This window comes from Brachyistius frenatus, unplaced genomic scaffold, assembly GCF_029030835.1.
Source record: "Brachyistius frenatus isolate BFR_SWC_R1_liver_20210118 unplaced genomic scaffold, ASM2903083v1 Contig_2, whole genome shotgun sequence".
In the NCBI taxonomy this organism is placed as follows: domain Eukaryota; kingdom Metazoa; phylum Chordata; class Actinopteri; family Embiotocidae; genus Brachyistius; species Brachyistius frenatus.
In genome coordinates, this window is record NW_027210601.1 from 8,655,001 (window position 1) to 8,678,609 (window position 23,609).

At 40.8% G+C, this 23,609-nt stretch overlaps 1 protein-coding gene across 3 annotated transcripts in view; it reads right to left on the reverse strand.

Moving 5' to 3' along the window:
* trps1 (trichorhinophalangeal syndrome I) overlaps window positions 1-23,609 on the reverse strand; it is a 117,644-nt gene that overhangs the window by 46,159 nt on the left and 47,876 nt on the right. For all 3 annotated transcript variants that reach the window (XM_069698121.1, XM_069698137.1, XM_069698128.1), the window contains exons 3-9: window positions 17,986-18,708; window positions 17,447-17,562; window positions 11,476-12,088; window positions 11,032-11,246; window positions 10,319-10,529; window positions 9,907-10,147; window positions 3,840-4,653 (exon numbers count right to left, since the gene is read on the reverse strand). In XM_069698121.1, coding sequence (XP_069554222.1) covers window positions 3,840-4,653; window positions 9,907-10,147; window positions 10,319-10,529; window positions 11,032-11,246; window positions 11,476-12,088; window positions 17,447-17,562; window positions 17,986-18,708 — 2,933 coding nt within the window. The remainder of the gene's footprint in view (window positions 1-3,839; window positions 4,654-9,906; window positions 10,148-10,318; window positions 10,530-11,031; window positions 11,247-11,475; window positions 12,089-17,446; window positions 17,563-17,985; window positions 18,709-23,609) is intronic.

Consider the following 23,609-nt stretch of genomic DNA (forward strand, 5'->3'; position numbering starts at 1 on the left):
GAAGGGAAAGAGAACGCAAAATAATGTGAACTTGAGGAAAATACGTCTGCGTCTGTGTATGTGCATGTGTGTTGCGTGCGTCTGTTAAACATAATTAGCTCCGTCGGGCACAAATGTAAACGAAAGAAACTTTAATAAAACTATTTTCTGATCTGCTGAAAGAACACATTCCCGTTTATCTCTCTCAGTTCATCTCTCCGCTTTCTCCCGTCTGTCACTCCTGTCACATGGAATTGAATGTCACGCAAGGGACTCTGAAAAAATGACCACATGAGATGAACACAATTATATTGTGTATGTAAGGTCAGATCCATGATGTCCTCCTCTCCCTGCTTGCATCCATTTATCTACTCTGCTGTACTTGAGGTGGAATTCCCGTTGAAAAGACAATCTGGAATTTATTAGATGATCTAGAGTTTGGGTCAATTCACAGATGCTTGGGTATATCTACATGTGTTCCCATATGTTTGGCTCAGAGGCGGACTGTTCTCAGCCCTACTTAACTCGAAAAACCACCATTACTCAAAGTCTGTCTCATTCCATTTATAAACTAAAACGTCAACCAAGCTTTTACTTTAATTTCATCTCTAAACCTCATACGCTTTCTATCCTTGTCTCATACAGTCAGTCAAACAGCCAGAAAATAACATTTCAGACTGAGAAAATGTCTTCAATGTAATAAATCACTATGAAAACAAAGCCAATAGTGGGGCAACGTCTCAACAAGGCAACACTGTGCGGCATTTAGAGATCAGGCCTTTCAAAAGAAAATATTCTCAGCCCTCTGCAAAGCAAAAAGCCTCACATACTGGAATACTAAGCACTCCGATTCTGTGCGTTTATATGTGCGCACACACTCCCACTGAAAGCTTTTGTATGTGCTGTGACGTGTGTATCGATCCCTGTGTATCAGGTGAGTTGTCCTTTGAGGAAAAGAAGGGAAATGAAAGGAAAAGAATGAGACGAAAAGGGGAGCGACGGATCGATGCAGCGGCGAATAGAAAGAGCGTGTGAGGATGAGGATCTCTCTCTCTCTCTCGCTCGCTCACTCACTCACTCACTCACTCACTCACTCACTCACTCACTCACTCACTCACTCACTCACTCGGAGATTAAATTTGCCCATTTGTTTCTGTTTTTGTCTCTTTTTAATGCTTCACTCCCTCCTTACGAAATCACTCCCCGCATGCCACCATCATTGCTCTTCCTCATCATCGTCAACTCCCTCCATCCCCTCCTTCGAGCTCTCCCAAACTTCTTCACATTCGCCATTTACAAAGAGTCCATTTGTATTACGGACAGATTCACCTCCATCCAATCAGACGCTGCCCTGTTGTGTCAAAGGCCGCGTTTAAATTGAACTAAACATTCGTGTGCGTGTCATATTACACCATATGTGTGTATTGTGTGTGTGTGTCTACTAAGCTCTTTCAGATGATCCTTTGCATTAGTGCCGCTCCCTAACCCTGCCCAGTGATGAGTCAACTCCAGCCTATGTGCATATGTGTGTCTGGCGTAGTTGTGTATGACAGTGCATGCCATGGAAACTGAGAATAAATATTGTGTTGTGAGAGCGGGAAGAAAGACGGCTGCAAAGGCCATATCTTTTGAAGGTATTTAAGTAACAAACCATGTTCAGATAATTCTAATAAATTGTTTATCTCGTCTCGCCCTCTCTCCTTATTTCTTCCTTCCACCTTCAAAGAACTTTCTTTTCTGGTTATGTCTTACTGCACATACAGTTTTAACTCCTTCAGGCTCTGGTATACGACACGGACAGATGCGACATTCGGACGTGCTTTATGCTACATTGGGTGGAGGCAGATGTCACTGCATCTGCAGCTGGCGCATACAGCATACAGTATAGACTGAGCCTCAACCTTTAATGACCCGCTGATGGTTCTGCCATTGCAAACTCACAGTGTGCAGGCAAAGTTTGCTTAAAACTTAGGTACTTTGGGGAAGTGTGTATACAATTAGGCGCAATAGATATCATTTGAATTTGATGGAATGACGATGGTAAAAAAATATTAGATTTGAATATTACACTCCCACTGTAACGTCAGAAAATAGCTAGAAATATCAAAAATACCCTTCCTGTTGTTGCATCCTAATGGGCGGAGACGTCAGGTTAATTTTGTAACTACTGGAGCAGCCTTTAACCAATCAGCGTCGACCACCATTTGACGTATGTTGTGTGCCGAATCTCACCAAACAGTAAACAACTGAGGCCCTCCCCCAATGTGGGTAGAGTGCAACACCATGTCAGTAAATTACCAATAGAGACTTTTTTTTTTTTTTTAAAGAAAGCAGGCATTGTTCTTGTTCCGGCTTCAATTCCTGTATATTTTCTAGCGTTTCTACAAGTGTTTGTATCGCTTCATCTATCTCTACCCCTGCTGCCACAGTTGGAAGTACATTTCCAAAACAAACACTTGACTTTGATATCCTAGCCACAGACACTGGTTGCTGATTGGTCCACCATTCAGCGAGGCTGAGCAAACCTTCATGTAAACAGAGTTTCCAGACTGTAATCAAAGGAAAGACAGAAGCTGTGAGCAATAGGTGGGCAGAGCCAGTCTACCTCATTTGTCATATCTGTATACAAACAAAAATGTAAATTTATGATTTAGACAAGGTTGTATGTTTTTTGACACTACTTCTTCTCGAAGAAAGAAAACTGTATGGTGGGGTTTAAACCTTTTAACTGCTCACTTATCTCCATCTGACTCTTTATCTTCCTCCCTTTATCTCTCACACATGCAGCCTCTCTCTTAACTCTCTCTCTTTCAGTCTCAGCCTCCCGCTCTCTCACACAGACACGCTGCCCCACCCACGATAATGAGTAAACCTCTTGCTGCCCCACCCTGCCCACTCTGCCAAGTTACTGCCAACACCTCACACACACACACGCACACACGCGCGCACACACGCGCACACACGCACACACACACACTCAGACGCACAATAGGCCAAACCACAACTTGTACAAAGAAGCTATAGACTCAACTCGTACACTGATATGTGCATACACACCCGGAACACCACTCTCACACTCAATACTACCACTTACATGGACTCATGTCAATGTCCTGACACCACACACACACACACACACACACACACACACGCGCACACACGCACACACTGTGCAGCCTATTCTGATCTCATGTGATCATAGCCAATGAGCTCTGCGGTGCTGGAAAACCACAATCTGTTCCTGCCAGTCCATGACATCACTGCGAAGTGAAAAGCATTGTGGTCCACAAAGTAGGGTGAGGGAACTGACTGACAGGTGGTAACCATGGGAACTGTCAGTTTGCCTCCCCGTTTCCGTGGTAACAGGCAAGTTTCTCAGTGTTGTGAGTTAAAATTTTATTTAAAAAAAAAAAAAGTAGATGAATGCAGCACATGGGAAAGGAAATTATGTCATGGAACCAAACGCACAGGGAAGAAAGCTTAAACAGATATGAACACATGCAAATATGTGGAGACACTCGTACACACTTTGCTAGCCAACTTAAATCTGCATAAGCCCTCCATATGATTGAAGAATAACAGAATTCATTGTAGCGGCTTGCGGCATGAGATCTAATCCTCACATCCGATTCAAAGGAAAGATGAATTGAAGATGAAAGCGTATTAATAGAAGCACTTTAAAAACTAATGCTCTCAGCAGGTAGGCTCTGACAATAGAGGCTGATCTACAAAGGCCTTCATTCAGAGCATCAGAGCTGAAAGCTGAAGTCAGGATGTAAATGAGACAAAGAAGAAAGATTAGGCTACCTGCAGATCAGAAGATGAGTATAAAACAACAGGGCGTGCATGTTCCGCCTTACCCTAAGCAGGGATTGGGACTCTTCTTTAGTGGCTCCTCCTTTCCCCTCTTGTCCTCCTCCACCTCCACTCCCTCCTCCACCTCCTCCTCCTCCGGTGTATTGCTGCGGGGGCATCTGGCTCTGCTTCTCCCCTCCTCCTGCTCCACCTGCAGCCGTTCCTCCTGGTCTCCCTCCTCCGTACAGCTTGGCATCTCCCAAAAACGACTTGGTATCTCCCAAAAACGACTTGGTGTCTCCCAGGTAAACCATGCTAGGTGAAGCCACGCCTCTTTTCTGCTGCGAGGCCTCATGATTGGCTGAAACAAAAGACAGTGAGAGGGGGGAGGGGAAAAGAGAGGGGCTCCCACTTCCTGCTCCTCTTTCTACGCCTCTTTCGGGTCCCATTCGCTCCTTGGGCACCCAGAGTAGACCATGGGCCTGCTCACCCCCTCTTTCTCCCAGTCCTCTTGTCTCACCCAGAACCCAGCCCTTCTCCCGTTCTCTTTCTTTCTCCTCACCTCCTTCACTTTTTACCACCCCGCCTGCTTCCTCTCTGCCGCCTTCTGCCAGCCGTCCCTCGGGCGGTGCGAGGGAGTAGAGGAGGCGAATATCCCCCTTGCTCTCTTCTTTAATGGCTAACGTAGAGGGAGCTGAGCAGCCATTGGCCGAGAGTGTTAGCGAAGGTGTCAGTGAGGTGGGCAAGGAGGTGGTCGTGAATGAGCCTAATGAGGGAGAGGCGTCATGACAGTGGGCGGAGTTAAAGTGGTCGAGGAGGGCGGAGGAATCAGGGGCTGTGAAGTCACAGCGCCGACAGCGGCAACACGCGTGGACACGCCTGCAGAGAAAAACAAAACAAAGAGTGAAGTACTGATACATCAAAAAGTTGAATCAGACTGAATACAATATAACGCATATAGAGTCGAGAAGTTCACTCAGGAGTAAGAAGTTAATTATAGTTTAATCAATAAACATATCTATAATATAAAAAGTTCATTCTTGGTTTGGTCAAACCATGTCTGGACAATAATATTGCAAGTCACGTTGGAGACATGACTTTTTGAAAATGCGATTATGTCTTTAAGGGTTGTTTTTATAGTGAGTGATTCACACTGAAGTCAGAACAGCAACACAAATGAGACTCAACATAATACTAGACTTAAGTAACTAATTTAATTTCCTTTTAGGACTAGTCAGTTCATCTTTAAATATGTCAATATCAAATGCAAAAAGCCATTAATTCCTATAACTAAAAAAAAAGTTTTTTATTGCTCACAGTTTGAAGAAAATCCACCCCCTGAACTGACTAAATCTAAAATGCATTAGTGCCTGTCTGATTTCCTCCAACCACTCAGGTAGAGTTTCATGCACACAGTGGCCAAAAAGTGACTCAGTGTTCCACTACATCACAATGAGTTACTTAAAAATGCTGAAGAGCATAACTGAATCTGAATGACAAGTACTGAATCACCCATCAACAAACCACCTTCATTTCCTGCTGGCGAGGCCCTGAATGACCAGCTATACATCCGGCACACAACATTCTGGGTTTTTCCTGGCGCAGAAAACAGGTTTGGTGCTTCTTGTGCGGGCCAAAAAGCAAAATGAATCCACCGTCTATAACCAGAACTAGAACAAGACTCTTGTTTACAGTGGTCCTTGGTGGGCCAACTATGAGCAGCTGAATTACATTTACATTTGGCATATACTATTAACCAGCAGCTGACGTGCAGACATATATGAATATATAAATACGTTTTTTTTACAGAGTAATACAATTTGGTTTCTGACTGTACTGGGTAATTATCACATTTATTTGCATGCATACTAACGTGCTAATAATTCCTGGTCAAGACCATCATTTTGGCAGATGAGTCAGGTGTGTATCTTTGGTTCGCTCTCTGGTTTCACTCAAATGTCATTCTAAAGCAGTCATTTTCTCAACACTGGGTGTTGTTTCTGACTAGTGGCTTGTTATTGCTGCCACACTGCAGCAATAAAACAGCAGAATATAAAACATGCAAAAAAAGGTCATTAAAAGTAGCAAAAAGAAGAGGAAAAAAAAGGTATCAAAGTGTAATTTTTCTGTTCTTGCAGCTCTCATCCTCTGGTTTCTGCTTTCAACCTCACCACAATAATTCTACATGCAGGAAAAACAAAAACATGAAGGCACATATATAAAGACAATGAGGAGCTTACGCAGATGAACACCCCCACACAAATTTGAAATACACCGGGAAATATAACCACTAAGAATATATTCACCATCTTTCTTAATTGTCAATTAGTAGTATGTCTGCCACATGATTGACAACAATTAAAATATTAATTAAAAAAAAAATATTTACATTATACAGAATTATTTTAAGATAAAGCAATTAACTCATTCTGTCTAAATATTTGTAGAGATTTGTGAAAATGCAAAGTCCAAAGCTCTACCTTCTACCTAGTAGACCTAAATGTCTCCAGATACAGAAGACACAGTGGCCTTTGTTTGTCATCACCATACACGCAACCACATATACATGCACGCACACATGGACTGGTGCTGTCATTCTTCTGTCATACACGTGCGCATACACACACAATACATTAAGTTTATATAATCCATTCTACACTTGTATCAATCCGATGAACCTTTACCCTAAACATTGTTAACAGCAGCATCTATCTCACAAACACTGAATTAATGTCTTATTTTTGTATGGATAATACAACAAGATTTTTTTTTTTAAGCATAAAATAATTTAGCTTAAAAGACTGGAGCAGTTTGAATTATTGTCTGAGTGTTTTAATCTACCCTTCACTGTTTTGTGTGGATATTTTTCTCCCATTAATTAAAGTTATTTATTTGAGGACGGCAAGGAGGCATCACCTCAATAAGATGAGATAATTGGGAAACCCACTACATAATTTGGGCCTCGGGGATATTTATTTGCAAATCAACATGGAGAAAGCATTTTAAAATATGTCTTGAGAAGGTAAAGCAATTAACTGGAGAAGAATGGACCAACATCTATATCCTCATTGATATTTTGCATAGCAACATGTGAAGTCAAGTAATTATAATGTTTTTGTAAAGATGGTAAATCTCTAATGATCTCTTTTTTTTGCAGTAATGGACTATATACACCCTCTGCAGCTTCACATTTGGTGGATGGGACACTTTTAATCTGTAACTGGTCCTGAGAAAGCCAATACAAGTGCATCTGATATGTGAGCAAAGAACCTGCACATCCTACACATTTGCATTAGGTTAGGAACACCATACGTTGAGTGGCTAATAGGTCTACATCAACTAAGTCTGACTGAAAAAGTCTTTCAAATAACAAGTCTGTGTTAAAGGTCCCAACCACACACACGTTATACATAGCACATGGCAATGTCTCTAATCTTGAGAATAAGCTGTATACATACAGTATGTTTTCAAGCCCAAACAGCTTTACTGGCATTATAATTGTATGCTGCCTGTGCTGACTGCTGAGCGCTCAGTGCTCACCTACAGATATGTCAGCACCTTGGCGAGTCTTTAGGTGTAAAAGTTACTTTTACAGATTGATTTGTTTCTCTCAGCTGTTTTCTTTTTTTCTCATTACACTGTGGGCCTCTGTTCTGAAACCCTATAATTAAATCCTGAATTTTGTTTTGGCCTTGGAATCCTTTTAGGATTGTTGATTTTTAGTGGTGGTGTAAAACTTGCTGGCTTTATTTCACTTTTATTTGATTTGAGCTGCAAGAGTCAGAGCCTTAGATTTTGTTAAGGACGTGAGTGGACTGTTAAATCCCCTCCTAACTCTGCTTTGTCACCCTCTCTCCCTACTTCTCTCCACTTTCCTCTCACACTTTCTCTCTGTCTTTCATTCTCCTTCCCTCTTACATGCTTTCCTTCTACTTTTTCTGTCCTCTCTCTCTCTCTCTTTCTCTCTCTCTCTTTCTGTCTGGAATTACCCTGAAATGAATCAAACTTTTACATTTTTCACTCATTTGTAACAGAACTCCTTCTTAAATGGCTGTCAGACTGTAATTTTGTGTGAGACAAAAAGCAGCAACTTGTTTGTGAGTTTGAGAGCATATATCCAAAAGCTTTTCAGATCAGATATCAAGATCAATACTTAAAAACATTTCACACAACTATCTCCAGTTCTTCATATCTCTCTCTGTATCTCTGTCCTCTTAAGCCCCCAACTTTCCCACACCACTCCACTCTTTCCCACCCTTAATTCTCTGTAGCTGCCTCTATCATTTACTGTCTCTGTCATTGAAACTCTAGTGAACATGGGTGTAGACAACAATTGGCTGTGAAGTTTAGTCTGGCCTCTTCAGGCTCTAATAGCTCTGTAAAACTGAGCTTCTCACTTATTTTACACACATCCTGGACACGAGAAAGCAAAAAAAAACTAATTTGACTTCCAAGGCTCATATGAAAACAAATAATGATGTCTAACCTTGTCATTCTATATTGACATGTTGGTCATCTTTGGAAAGCTGCTTAAAAATGTCAAAAGAAGAGGCCACTTTGTAAAATTATTTCTTTGGTTATTAAAAATAACTGATTTTCATAGTTTTTTTTTATCTGGACTTAACATCAAGGTTGGATTAAGTCCTTGCTGATTCATTGGTAATGGTGCATGGTGTTGATCTTGCAGTGTATTTGAAACTTACTTGATTCTCACTATAACAATAGGCAATGACATTGATCAGAAGCTGAAATGGGTGAAATTCAAGACAATTTCCAGAGTGAACATCTGTCCACAGAAACTAAGCTAATATGCAACAGTAAGCAGAAGCTCATTGTAGCTCATTGGGATTGCTGACACAACTTCACCTACTTCCAAGGTGCATTTAAAGAGGAAATAGTCTTCAAGGTGTCTAACCTCCAGCAACACTTGTAATAAAAAGAACAACTTCAATGTGAAACCAATGCATTTCCAGTTGTGGCCCTCGAGGAAAAAAAAAGACACCAAAAAGAAGCCCATAATCCAAAATGTGTTGATTTCACAGTAGTTTCTCTTTATACGAGAGCCAATCAAAAAGTTTTGAGACTGTTCCTGCAGTGTGCAAACAGAGTGGACCACCGTGAACACCAGGCCGGGGCACGAGGAAGCTATAACATCCGTGAGTAAGTATTATAAAGTTACGCCGGTTGATCACCATCCACTGTCTGTTTCCGCAATTTCATCATGAACCTACAACTTCAGCAGAGAGTGCAGATCAAAATTTGTGTCAAATTTTTGGGGAACAGAAAGAAGTTGCTGAGAGCCAAATCTGGCGATCATAATTTTATTTTTGCAGGCAAGAAACTTGTGGATTTCAACGCACTCTGATCGGGCACCCTGTCATGTTAGAGAACCAAACTGCCATCATGCCACAATTCAGGTCATTTGTGTGAGTATTTCACGACAGCAGAACTCTGTGTTGACAGTCTGACCCCGAGGAATGAATTCATTTTCCACAAGCCTGAAAATGTCAACTCACCTGGTTGCGATTCTAACCTGACATGTCTGTTTTGGACAGTGATGTTCTGCCCCTCTTCAAATGCAAATCTCAAAACACTGGATTTGCTGGATGCTTGACTCATTAGGTCATTACAGAAAGGTAAGTGACATTTATCCTTTTGTTACACAGACTACAAATATGTAATGAGGTCTGTGAAGCTTCTAGGTGTGAATGTCCAAATGGTATCTATGAGTGTCTAAAGTGTATGATTTTTAAAATTGGGCTGAAAATGAATGTGCTCAGTCATCATTTCCTGTATAATTGAGAGTAAACAAAAAAAAACCCTGAGTTACAGGGGATTGACTCCAAAGGCAATACTTAATCATCTCCTGACTTGAAAAGGGAACTGTTTTTTTTACACACTTCCTTTTAGTGAAAGACTAACAGGAATATTGACTCACGGGATGAAATATCTGTGCAATGACATTATGCAGCTGACTGTGAATGCATGGCATAAAATCACTGGTTTCTGAAAAAATGGCAAATTGAATGAGCCACTATGAGTCCATCATTGGAGAAAAAAACATGCATCATCTCAAAGACTCAAAACATTTCAAACATTTTTCATAAAGGATCCAATCTCTTTCTCTCTTACCTGTAGTGTCTAAAAAGCTCCTCTTCCACTTCTGTGATGAAGTGACACTTTGTACACGAGTACTCCCTCTCTCCTGCTCCTCCTCTTCCTCCTTCCTTGTCTCCCCCAGCTTCTTCCTCAGCCTTGACATGTGGGGGGGGCCCCTTTAGGTTGACCAGGGTGTGGCAGCTTTCGTAGTGTTGCAGCAACACATCAATGTCGGTGGTGGCAAACGCGCACTGGTCGCACAAGTGGGTGACGCCTAAGATCAGAAAAGCAGGAATGTATTAGAAGACAGAAATGAAGGTTAATGCTGTAAAAGGAAGGTTCCCAAGACAGATGATGTTGGTGCTTCAAACCTTTAAAAGTGAAAGAAATAGCTAATGCATCAACAACATATGTGAATGTTTTCTTGCACAACACTTTTAAATACCTTGCGTGACAACAGGATGGGCAGGGTTAGAGGGGTGAAAGGTCGAACCAGAAATCACTCCGGGGTCACATCTGGGATTTGGAGGGGTCACGCTGGGTGAGGTGGCGGTAGCAGGTTTTGAGCTGATGGAGTCCTGCTGTTTGGTGGACTGAGGGAACTTTGAACAGCATTTAGGGCAGGTGGACTTCCGACAAGCAAACGGATGAGAGACCTATTGAGACAAATTAAAACAACGTTTAGTGCAAAGGCGGTTTGGACCTTCACATGATTTAGTTATTACTGGAGATAATGATGAATTTAGTGCCTTTCTCTTTTTTCTTCTCTGTCATTCTGATGCTGTGATGAAGTTTTGTCTGTGCAGGTAGATATCAAAGGGCCGGGAGTCAGCAGTACCAGTATGAATGTGCATTATTAACTGAATGATACCACCCACGATTTTGGATGTTAACCATCCTTTTTGCATTTTTAACAGCTTCAACGGCACTGTTTGGCAGCTGGCACAAAGGAAGGTGGGGAGTGTGTGCGTGGGTAGATTGGGGGAAGCAAGGGAATTTTAACTAGGCAGGAAATGGGAACAATTAACTTTACACTTGTTCATACATTCAATTTTATTTTCCACTCCTAGCTAAACAGCTCATTTTTTTTTTCATCTAATTGCCAAGCAAACACCGAAAAACAAGCAAATAAACATTTCAATATTTTATTAATCTCACCTCCCCCAGGTGTTTATGTGGCTGACAGAGCCCCTGCGGACAGTACATGCAGTGCTGAATGCAGCAGCGGTGGATGGAGTGGTTGTGCTGGTAATGCAGCAGTAATGGCGCTACTACGATCACATCTGCACTGTGGGCCATGGAGTACCGGAAATCACACAACTGACAGTTATAACTGGTCACGACTGCGTCTGAGTCACTGCTGTTTGGGTCTCCTGGGAGCAGAAAACAGAACAAAGGGTACATAAAAAGGTTTATATCTTGAAGAAGAACCGTTGTGGTAGAAATTCATAAGGATCAATTGTAACATGCTGCTCAAGGCAAACAAACATGAAAGGTCAAGTGGTATCATAGCTCTTCAAACAGTTAATCTTGCAATCCATTTAAGTTTTACCAAAAACCACTTACTACCACATTTGCCCATACTTTTTTTTTTTTTATTACCTTGGCTGGTGCTCGATGGGTTAGACGATTGATCTTTGCGGCTCTTGGATGCCATGTGGTCTCGCTCTCCTCCGTCTCTTCTTCCCCCTCTTTCCCTCTCTCTGTCCATCCCACCAGGGTTGGAGTTGTTGGGGCTCATAGAGCCGCCCGCGCTCATTCTGTGTCTTTGTTCATAGTGCTCTAAAAGCTTCGCCGAACCCCCTGACCACTCGCAACTCCAACTACAGAATTTACACCAATAATAAGTCTGCACGGCTCCTCGACCGGCCTCCCCCGTCCAGCCGGATGAATCGGAACACACCCGGACAGGGATGAAGTACCCGACCAGGGAATCGTCCTCTGCTCGCACGGCCACTCGCTCTGCCCCGTCTAAGATTTGACTCCTCCCCTTCAGCTGGTTGTCATGCGTTGCCAGGTTATTGGTGGTCAGCAGAGGTGTGGTTGGTGGAGTTTTGACTTTGTTTGGATGTGAGGACAGGAAATGTTGTTCAAGTTCCAAGGAGTTACTGCCCATGTACGTGAAGTTGCAGAATTTGCAGCGAAAGTACTTAGTGTTCCCCTGGCAGTCAGAGGTCTTCCGGCCGATTCCAATTAGCGTTCCACCCAACGTCACCTGTTCACAAGCAGAAAAAGACAAAAAGGTAATTAATGAATCTCATTCCAAAACTTTTATCTTGTACTGCAAAGAGCAATTTAGAAGACAGTCTGGGGTAGAAAATCTCCCCATTTTTAGCTGATGGTAAACGACTCTTGACCGTTTAAAAAGACACACATTACTAGTATTACTGTAGTAAAATAAGTATTAAGTTATATATAATTTCAGTTAACAAAGTAGTGGAAGCTAAACCTAACTAGATTTGATAAGGGATCTGAAGGGATTCAGAATTAATAAAATAGTAGTTAAAAGTAGTCAACCTCAATAAAAGGTCGTAATACTTAAAAACACTAACCTACCAACAGTTACTAGACAATAGACGACAGTTACCTGACATGCTTTGGTCATAACTGATTTTTGCGACCTATATCCTGGGTTGTAATGTACCTACTATACTTTGTCCTTCAAGGTCAAAAGTAATACATGAAAGAAATTAGATATAAGGCTGTCATTTTTCCTATGCAGAAGATATTTGGCAGACACATGACACAAGCCTTCAATCATAGAGCTGTGCTGGAAAGTTATGCCTCGGCTACTTCAACCCACAATGAACACAATCCATCACTTTTTGTACACAAATGTCGACAATTAAAAGGCTGCCCTAACTCTAACTAACCAACCAATAACATGTCTACCAGGCTCTACTGTAGCATTTAGTGTTTCAGGCCAAGATTTTGCATTACTGAGTAAGCAAGCAACCTGACACTCGTCTGGTTTTCATTAAGTTAGCTCTCAGACTGTAGGTGATTACAGTGTGCTGCTGGCTATACTGGTGAGCAGGCAATCTGGCAAGCCTTACAGTGACATTGGACTCACTGCTGTATGATATGGATTTGTCTCTTTACAGATCTGCGGTTTGATACTGACTACAGACCATCTGGCAAGAGAGGTTTTAAGTGAGCAAAGGTGTATAGTTTCATAATTTTGCATATAGGAGCATATTCAGCTTAAGTTTTGCAGGGCAAATACTTTACTACAAAATGTTCTTAATTCATGTCCTAATTTTCAACTTAACCCAGCTGTGATTAGAAGTCTAAGACATGGCTGATTTTTGACTGAATCTTGTATTAATTAATCCATTGATGTTTGTCATCCAGGTCATTATGTTCTTTGTTTTCAAACTTGACTTGAGGGACCCCGGGTAACTTGCTTGTTTTTACCTTTGTTGCAACTGGACAATATGCATTATAATTAAAACTGAACTTGCTTTGTCTTTGTAAGGTCTTTGTGAATACAATTTCGAAGATGGAAGGAATAGACTAAATTATTTAATGTCCATTGAAAATAAATTCATATCCATTAAGAAATTTTAAAAAATGACATCAAAAATGCTAACTAAAGACACAGTGAAATGGTAAGATTTCACTGTGTATACACATTTATACATGCCTCAAAAAGGGTAAATTATGTGTGAGATGGTACATTACAGTTCAAGCGAAGACAATAAATTCAGAAGGCTAAATGAGAGCTATCAGCTCTCACTGTGTGTGATCTCACAACAGCAATCATCACATCCCACAGATCCTGCCCAGGCAATTAGCAAAGAGCCAAACACCAAGAAGAACTGACAGAAATACATAAAGGAGAATATGAGAGGGGACACGGAAACAAGAAAAGAGGCAAAGGGCAAACAGGACAAGTTGAGGGAAAAGAGTGTAAGTTGATGAACAGAGGTGAGGAGAAGAAAGAGATGAGAGATGGATGAAAAGCAAAATGGAGAAGTTCGAGGGGGGGGATGATTAGATAGAGAGAGTGAAGGAGGAAGGCAGAGCGGAGGAGGTGAAGGAGAAACAAAGACAGAGGATAAGAGAGACAAATGGAGAACAGACAGAGAAAAAGAAAGTTAAATATGTCTGACAGCTGTTTCATTACACCGTCTAACAGCCGATTATAACTCCTGGTTCTCTGTCTGTCTCTTCTGCTGCCTTCCCTCCTTCTATTCTCCATCTCTCTCTCTCACTCATTCCTTCTTTCCCATATCCTCCCTTAGTTTTTTTTTTTTTTTTTTTTTCAGGAATCTCATTGGTTGACGGGGCATCTCGTCTCAGCAAATGACAACATGGAATTTTCCAAACGTGGGCGGGAGAGAGAAAAAGTGAGTGAGAGATGCAGAGAATAGAGACCCCTTTCATTCGATTTTTTTTTTTCTTAATACTTTCACTTTTTCTTCATAATGACGACTTAAGCCCACTGGATTTTCTATTTCTGACTCAGTATGTGTGAGTGTGTGTGGAGCCTGACTACTGTGTGTACGTACGTGTGTGTGGTTCTGTGTCCATTACGTGACTTACGGCCATTACAGCTGGTTTAAATGAAATGAAACTCCCTGACTATTCCTCAGACACACGTTTATTAAATCATCCCATTTAAGTCTTTCATGCAAAAACTCACTGTTACTCTTCATGCACATTCAAAGTCCTAATCCTTGATCCAGTTGTTACCAAAACTAGGGTAGTCCCAATGCAGAAAAAGACAATTAAGTAAACTATCAAAATTGAAGACCTTATTTTTAAAGCATACTGTATGTATGACAATGAAATGAATTAAAACAAAATACACCTGCTGTTTAAATCAATTGGTATTCATTTAATGCACTTAGAATATGAGTCTTAGTATGCATATTTATAAAATGTTGTGTTTGCATTTGATAGTGTGCCTATTTAACAAATTGGATTATGACATTTTCCTGTGATTTAAGAGCAAGTTCATGACATTTAAACGTCTTCTACTGAAATATTAACTAGTCTTAATTTACAGAACAGTTACAGTCAACACTATTTCAGCAACTAAAAAAATAATTTCAGAATGAAACCTGAACAGCTTGCTGCCTTATAAAGAAACACTGGTTTTCAAATATATATTCCAATATCTTTAAAAACAAAACAAAAAAACACACATACATCTGTATTTCAAAGCTACAGTAGACCCAGTCTTTTAAAACCATTTTTGGAAAATCTACGCAAGGCAATAAGTGACGTGTATGCCTGAAATGTAAGGAGTTGTTTCTTCAGCTTTAATATTTAGTAGCAACAGCAACTACAAATCAATGTTTAGTGTAGCTGTTTGTTGTGACCAAAGTCTACAGCTGTGAATTTCACTGCTTAGAAGCTCTTGTTTTAAGGTGCAGCTAAATTAAACTAAGTAATTTAAAACATCTTCATCCTCAAAGTAATCAGCTCATCTGTTGATGTCCACACTGCACCTGCAAATTACATCAGACCTTTTAATGTACTCTGATGGTTTATAATTACAAGGTGAAATTCAACTATCTTGGAAGGGAAACGTTTAACTTGTAGAATAAATTATGACTGACAGGTTTGCTTCATTTCCATCATTAACCTGCAATTTCTCAGCAAGGTAACTCCCACCAGATCGTAGCCCCTCTTAGAAATTGTATGAACTCGGCACTGAATATGAGGGATTAGTAAAGGATACGCATTTATAATCCATTATTTAAAACACAGTTAAAATGATGCATGTGGTGCGCATGCAAGTGTAGGTGTGTGTATAAATGCATGGCCTGTAAGAGATTTGGGGAGCAGACTGTGTGGCTGTGCGTCTCTGTGTGTGTGTGCTCGAGTGCACATGTGTCTATGTGCGGCCTGTCTGCCAGGTGTCCTGGTTGCCTCCCTTTCTGTGTCTATCCATCTGTCAGTCTATAAAATTTTATAACTTACAGCACAAAGCGTCACTGTCCAAATAACACACACCCCATGTTACAAATCAGTTGCAGCTTTCTCTACCCAATAAATTATTATGTTCAGTTATGAGCCTAACTTTACAGATTTATGACAACAAGCACAATTACAGTAAACTGTTAACTAAATCAATGTGTTGCTTGTATTAGATCAAAGTTTCTAACTAATGCTGGTTACTTAAAACTTTTCTGATATAACATTTCACAATGCTTCATGTTGCCATGAATAATCTCCAGTTCTTTTTATGTTATCTAGTATTTAAAAATGAAGGAGAGTAAAAATTATCTGCACCGCAAGCTTTATTCATAAAAGGTTTTCAATATTACATTCCTTCAGTTTATGAATATTTTGTATCATTGTTAAAAGCCCCTTGATACAACAAATATCAATGACTGCAAATAATGACTTAAAATAATGCCAAGCACTGTATTTTTAAGTGTGCTTTCGATATCAATTAAAAGAACACTTCAGATAGAATACAGCATTTACTGTCGGAAGTGCATGTAATTTACAATACTGACAAGCATATGCAAAAAAAAAAAAAAGATGATACATTGATACTGCATTGCATCTATATCTGTAGACCTTTATAAGTAAGTGTTAATGCTCTATCTAAAAGTACAGTACTAGTGTAAAATGTATGACCTCAGAGTTTAATGATATATTACAAAACAAACAACAAATATCAGTGTTTGGAGTAGATTTGAGAGAACTGTAAGGGCAAGCGAGATGTAAATCTGCTGGGATGCTGCCATAATAGCCAAGGTTATCGAGAAAGCACTTGCTTTTTACACTCCTTCACATAATCCAGTAAAAATGTGTGTTAAAATCTGTGTTTCCGAGGTGTTCTTTTAAAGGTGGTGCCACATTTTGTATTTCTCTTGGTGCCATTAGCAAATCTGCCCTTTAAGTCATTATCAATGTATTTATGGATCTTGCACTCAGTTGTCACGAAGCAAGTGTGGTGATGTACCACCTTAATGTGGTACATTATACCAATTTCTTCGGAATTTTGATGTCTTTATTTTTGCTCCATTTAACCATATAGCCCCAGTGAATACAGAAGCATTTTACAGTGTGACGCTCACGCATTGAGGCTCACCATAATCTGAGAACAGTCCTCTTGTAGAGCAAGGTTTATAGATAAAGCCAAATAAAAGGGACAGCTTTCCCAAGTGGGAAACCTGAGGTGTTTTTTTCAATAGTGATGGTAAAAAGACTCGTCAAATTGACAGCTACTGTGAGCCGTCAGCGCCAACAATGCAGGCTTTTTGTAGGACTACGGAGGCAACAAAAAGATGCTATAAACCAGAGCTTTACTGAACCAAATCTTTTTTTCACCCTTCAGAACTTGCCCCCAATTAACCAAATACTGTCTCACCACAGGATCTACAAAGCTGCTGTGTTTTTCCTTACTTTGTTATTTCTTTTACTTATTTCAACTTTTTACTTACTGTTGGGTTGGCAGTATTTCTGTGCGTGTGTTTGTACTTTTTTAGTTTACTACTTTTTTTTTATGTATGGGTTTGTTACTAGGCTTAATTAAAAAAAAAAAAAAAAACAGTTAAACACCGTCACATCTTTTAAACCTGTTGATGTGTGTTTCTTGACCAGTTACCTGTACGTCATATGTGCCGTTCATCATCACTGTCCTGTGCTGCTGATTCTGGATATCTGGTCTGGTCTTCCCCAAGTCTTTGGCTTGGCCCCTCGGCCCTTGTCCTGCCTGGATGTCTGACATCAGAGATACAAGAAGGGGGTCAGACTGGTAGAAACAGATAAACAAAAAGGGGTCAAGCTGCTTGAGGCACAAAACAAACATGACATCTGAGACGGAGGAAAACTTTTAGATCGACGAATAGAAACTGTTGTGGCAAGTAAGTGGTACAGCATGAGCAGAGAGGAAACCAAGCTTTATGTTCAAACTTTCCATCTTCAAAACAGTCTTTATGTTAAAATGAAGACAGACTTTATAAAACGGTGAGTTTGAATCCTACTGGATTTTTGGCTCAGATTTATTTCTCGAAAGTTTTCAACAGGCCTGGATCAGTGATGCTTTGTTCATGAATCTGTGAATGGTTTCATATCATTTTCCATTTATTTCAAATAATAAGCATCAACACAACTCAAAAAAACACTTAAAACATGTGGAGTTACCTAAAGCTGTGTGTTGGGGAGCCATGTTGTGGAGGGCCAGGATGTGCTTGTCGAGGGCGGCATCCTGTCGTGTGCGGTTGTGCAGGCCCAGGTGATACTTCCTAAAGTGCTTCACCAGGTCAGCGGGGTCGTTGCCATAGTAACCGTAACCGCACACATTGCACTTGAAGTCCTGGAGCTTCGGAGAGGGGCTGGAGGAGAGCGGAGGGGTGTTGGTTGTCGACTCCTCCCCTCCTTCCTGTCTGGGGAGGAGGAGGTGGGGGGCAGAGAGGAGAGGTGGGGTGAGATGGTCTGCCTCCCCTCTATCTCTGTCGCTCCTCTCTCCCTCATCTACGCCCCTCTCCCCATCCTCGGGATCCGACTGGCTCTCTGGTCTGTCAGTCGATGCCGCTCCTCCTTGTTTCCCCCTCGCCCCTCCTCCACCTCTCCTCCCCCCTCTCTCCTCATTACCGTAGCGATCGCCGACAGATGAGGGAGAGACTGATGAGGAAATGCACTCGCTCTCGCCCTCCTCCTCCTCCTGCTGCTGCTGTTCCTCATCTCCTCTGATCCGTTCAGAAGATTCTGGTTCAGAGGGTCGGTTTATTCGATCGGCCTCTGCTCCCACTCTCCCCTCCTCCTCTCCTTCCTCTTCCTCCTCTCCAGCTGGCCTCCTCCCCTCTTCTTCTTCCTCCTCTTCACCTCCAACACTCCGGATAGGGGGATTCTTCTTCCTCACCATCTCTAAAAAGGTGAAGAGGCAAAAAAAAAAGTTATGTTTTGGTTTTATAATCACTTTTTTTTATTTTATTTAGGTTATATTAGCAGTAGTGATGTAAATATGAAGGAAGTGGGGGCTAAAAAAATAAAGAAATGTCAAAACTAAAAGATACAAGGTGTTTTCAGAAATTAAAAAAATGTTCTGTGGATTATATACATACACACTCGCATACAATTTTCTGACAATGATGTAAAATATGTGTCCAGAATAGCTTCGATTCAATTTGCAAACTTCTTTGAAAGCTGAAATCTGTGATGCGCCTCAACCACAAACTTCATCAAAGCAAAACAGACATAACAAATCAGAAACATCTCAGCTGCGAGAGATGCAACTGCCATCTCAACACACACACTCGTCTTGCAACTTTTTATTTTTCTAACTAGGGACTGAATCTTTTTATCGTTATGGAAACCATCCGTGAGAATCTTCCAGCACGTGACCACATCAAAACACAAACCATATCACAGGGAATGAGTCGGCGAGGGAGAGGAGGGTGAGGCGCAGAGAGACATAGGGGGGAGACAGACATAGGAGAGAGACGGAGAGAATGGCCAACGCACGACCACATCAAAACCGCACACCCCATATCAGAAAGATGGATGACGGAGGCGGCAGACTGCAATTCTTCCCCTCTGGCCGTCCGAATTTCTCTCTTTTCTGCATCTCTTTCCGCGCGCCTTCCATTCATTCTCTGGCTTGAAAACTCTCCTTTTCTCATCTCTCGCTGTCCTTGGTGCTCTCTCTGCATCACCTGTCCTTCGGTTTCTTCTCTTTTATTTATTATATTGTTGTCTACCTCTCTCGCTCTCATTTCATATCCCATTTTACTTTTATTCCCCACTCATCTTCAGTTTTGACCTTTCACCCTTTATTCATCTTCCTCACCACCATTTATAATCAGCGTAAAACACAACTGCCAAAGAAAAAAAAGCACGTCAAGGCATTCTCACTCGTTTTTTATGCTCTATTGCATTCTTTCACATGCAAGAATAATTGCTACGATAATTTAAGTAATGCCATCATTAAAATTTTTCTTTCTGCTCCTGCCCTCTCCCTCCCTCCATTCTCCCACCACCCTTCCCCTCCCTCCCTTATAATCACCATACAAAGCCATCAAATAACCAACCATGTGTTTTATGTTAAACCATCATCTTTCTTTTGTTCAAAAAGAGAACAATTGTGGTCGTGCTCCTCACAACAGTCGTGACAGAGCGATGCTGCATGTGTGTCTGCGAGGATGTGCGTCCAAGCGTGTGTTTATTTGTGGTCGTTCAGTTCATATTCAGTCGTAAACACAGTCAACCCGTTGACCCATACGCTGTGTTTGTATGTGTGTGTGTGTGTGTTCGGTCATAAACACAGTTGAACTCAGCAGACAAGACGCCTGATAGACGCCAAAACCGATCACTTTTAGATCAATGCAATATGAGTCTTGAAAGACACGGAATGTGTGCGACTGTTTTTCTGTGTGAGTAATGCATATTTGATGATGTGTCTGGGAGAGAGATAGCATGCGTGCCACCCTGTTACTTTGAGAGATAAACTTTTTTTTTTTGTATTGTTATTTACTAACTGCAACCTGCAAACAGTTAAAACATGAGAGAATCTACGCAGACACATTTAAAGAAAAGAGGTTAAAGGGAGCAGAGCTGAAAACTGATATCTAGATGACCATGTAGATAAACAATGAAAAGGACCATGTTTTAAAACTCTGTAATGTTATCTAGAGGATTATGAAGAAAAGAAAACATAAACAGAGAAAGAAAAAGGACAGAAAGAGAAACGCTTTCATGGTTGAATCCAATTTCTTTCTATGGCTTTTGTACAATTTTACAATTTTCTCTCCCTCTTTCTCTCTACCATGCAACTATTAAAATAAAGCAATTTATGTCTGCAAGGGCCCACGCCTAAACCAGCCCTGGCACTCGCTCTGTGTGTGTGTGTGTGTGTGTGTGTGTGTGTGTGTGTGTGTGAGAGAGAGAGAGAGAGAGAGAGAGAGAGAGAGAGAGAGAGAGAGAGAGAGAGAGAGAGAGAGAGAGAGAGAGAGAGAGAAAATCAGTGCAGGGAGCAGAGGAAAATCTCATCAGATGTTCACCACACCCAGTCAGAATTCATCATTCACTAAAACACACGCACACACACACAGTGGAAAACTACAGATCGTTGTGGTAGAGCAATGAAGCTGAAATTCCGACCTAAGAGGCATTGACTGACCCAACTGTATTTCTATCTGCCACCGAAATTTCATCAAAACAATAACGACAGCAATAACGAGTATCAATCATTTGGATAAAGCATGATATCAACACAACGTAAAAGAGTGAGAATATTAGCATTATTTGTTAATCCATGTACATCGGCATCACTCGTTCTTGTGCTTAAGTTTAACAAAGTGCTTCACACCATCAGACAGAACAATAACAGATCGACTTGAAACCTATTAAGTGATTAAAATCAAAATAAGCAATCAAAGGTTAATAAACTGAAGAACCCTGAACAGACTTCAGGGGCACAGACTGATCCAGGATGTGGTTAAAAAGCATAGGTGTGTGTTAAGAGGCTGTGCTGTGTGTGTTTCTGGGTGTTTGCTTGTGTGTGTGTGTGTGTGTGTGTGTGTGTGTGTGTGTGTGTGTGTGTGTGTGTGTGTGTGTGTGTGTGTGTGTGTGTGTGTGTGTGTGTGTGTGTGTGTGTGTGTGTGTGTGTGTGTGTGTGTGTCAATGTCGCAGCACGGCCTTTGTCTGCTTCGGGCTGTATACACAGACTGGAACCATTACTATCAACTACAATTAGGTACAACCCACCACAACATACCGCATAACAACTACTGCTACTAGCTACGATTAGCCCCCTATACACCACAATGGCCTCACTACCACAGCGAAGATAAATGTGACAGTTAATCGTTTCCATCAACTACAATTAGCTCTAACGCCAGTGAGGCTTTTATCTGAAACTGCCAATAATCATCCCAGGACAAGTGCTGAAAGATCCAGTGACTTTTTTCTACAACCAGCTGGCATTTGCAATTGGCATCTGACATGGGCACAAATAATGTTTACTTTTATAACAGCTATTTGGGAGATACCTTTTTTGACTCATCTATAACATATCAGAAAAAAGTGAAACAAAACGTTCCATACTTGTCACCGACATGTTGAAATTCCTTGTTTTTCCTTACCAACATTTAAAAATGCAAAATATTCATTGTACAATAATAAAATTGTAGAAAATCTTAAAATTTGTGAATGTTTGTCACATCAAACAACGACATTAAACATTAAAGTCCCCCTGAACTCAATGTTTTTCTGTTTGTTCTTACAGTTAAATGTTTGAGCTTCATGACGTAGACTTTAAAATTAGAAGGTTGTTTTCACATTCATCTGCTGAAGGAGATAAGTTTTTGTCTGCTCATTTTAATTCAGCTTTTTTTTGTGTGTGGGGGGGGGAGGGGGAGGAGGAGGGGCTAGGAGCAGGATTTGTGACATCACAAATAGTTTGCAAGCCACTCTTGATCCAGTATTCAATTTACACGAGCATGATGTGGAAACTTGAAGCCTCCAGTGCACATACACTGGCAATGTACGTTAGAGTGAAGTATGAGATGTATTGTATCCAGCTGTTGAACATTAGAAATGAAATATATTAGCATATCTATAGTCAGAATTTTTTAAGGAGTGAAAAAGAATAGAGTCATTTCAAGGATTTTGACCAGAAGATTTAACTTTTTTGTAGAAAAACCATATCAGACACTATTATTTGGAGGATTTCTTTTCCATCTTAGAAAATGCCTGGTGGATACATTTACAATTTTTCAATGATTGATTGTTGGCAATTAATGTGGCTCTTCAGAGTGTCTTTTTCACAAAAACTAAGCAATTACTTAACTCACTCCAACACGATAAACAACAATGGATGTAATTGTTGTCAGTTGTCAGGCATTTTTGTAAAGTTTAAAGGTCTATATGTGTTGCTTTTATTCCATTATAAACAAAATACAGCTCAATCCCATGATGTGTACAGGATCAGCATGTAACACCAAGCTGCTGCAAATCATAAGAAACCAAGGAGGTCTTTTTCCATTCAGAGAACAAAGTTAGATCTCACTAATGGAGAAAAACAGATTACCAGTACATCTCAACCATTTCACCCAGTGACTCCAAGCTAATTCTCTAAATGCATATTATTGAGTCACGGTAATGGATGGGTTTGATACCGAATCTGAACACATGCATATATTCCTGCTGCCTCCAGATATCTCTGCTCTTCCCCTCCCCGTGGGACAGCTGTGGTTGGCATCTTCATCTTTCATAAACAAAGGATTAATGTGCAACATATGAGAAAATAATGCTAAAGGCAAGGTCTTGTTACCAAGAGAGAGCTCCCAAGCTCTTCTTTGTGTTTCTTGATCTGCGTCATTGTCTCTTCATGTTATCCTCTCAGTCATTGTCCCTATATTCCCATCATCTGTCCACACTTTTCTCTTGTGATGCCATTTATTCTCCTCTCCTCTGATTTGTTCTAACTTTTGTATGGTTTGTGGAGAAGTGGGGGCACACTGATTGATGGTTGAGGGAGGAAGGAAGTGAGAAAGGCTAAAGAAGGTAAGGACTCTTAATTAAAACTAAAATCATTGTACTGTGTGTGAGAGAGGAGTAAAAGGAAGGAGGACAGGAGTTTTAAGGGGAGGAAGGGTTTTAGACAGGAAAACTAACACATTTTATTCTTTTAATGAGAAAAAATAAGAGATATTGTTGGGGGAAATTGATAGAAATAAATAAAAAGCAACGTGAGTGCAGGAGGAGAGGGAAAGGCAGGAGGCAAAGAGCAGATAAGCTCCACATACTAATAAGCATCCCCCCAAAAT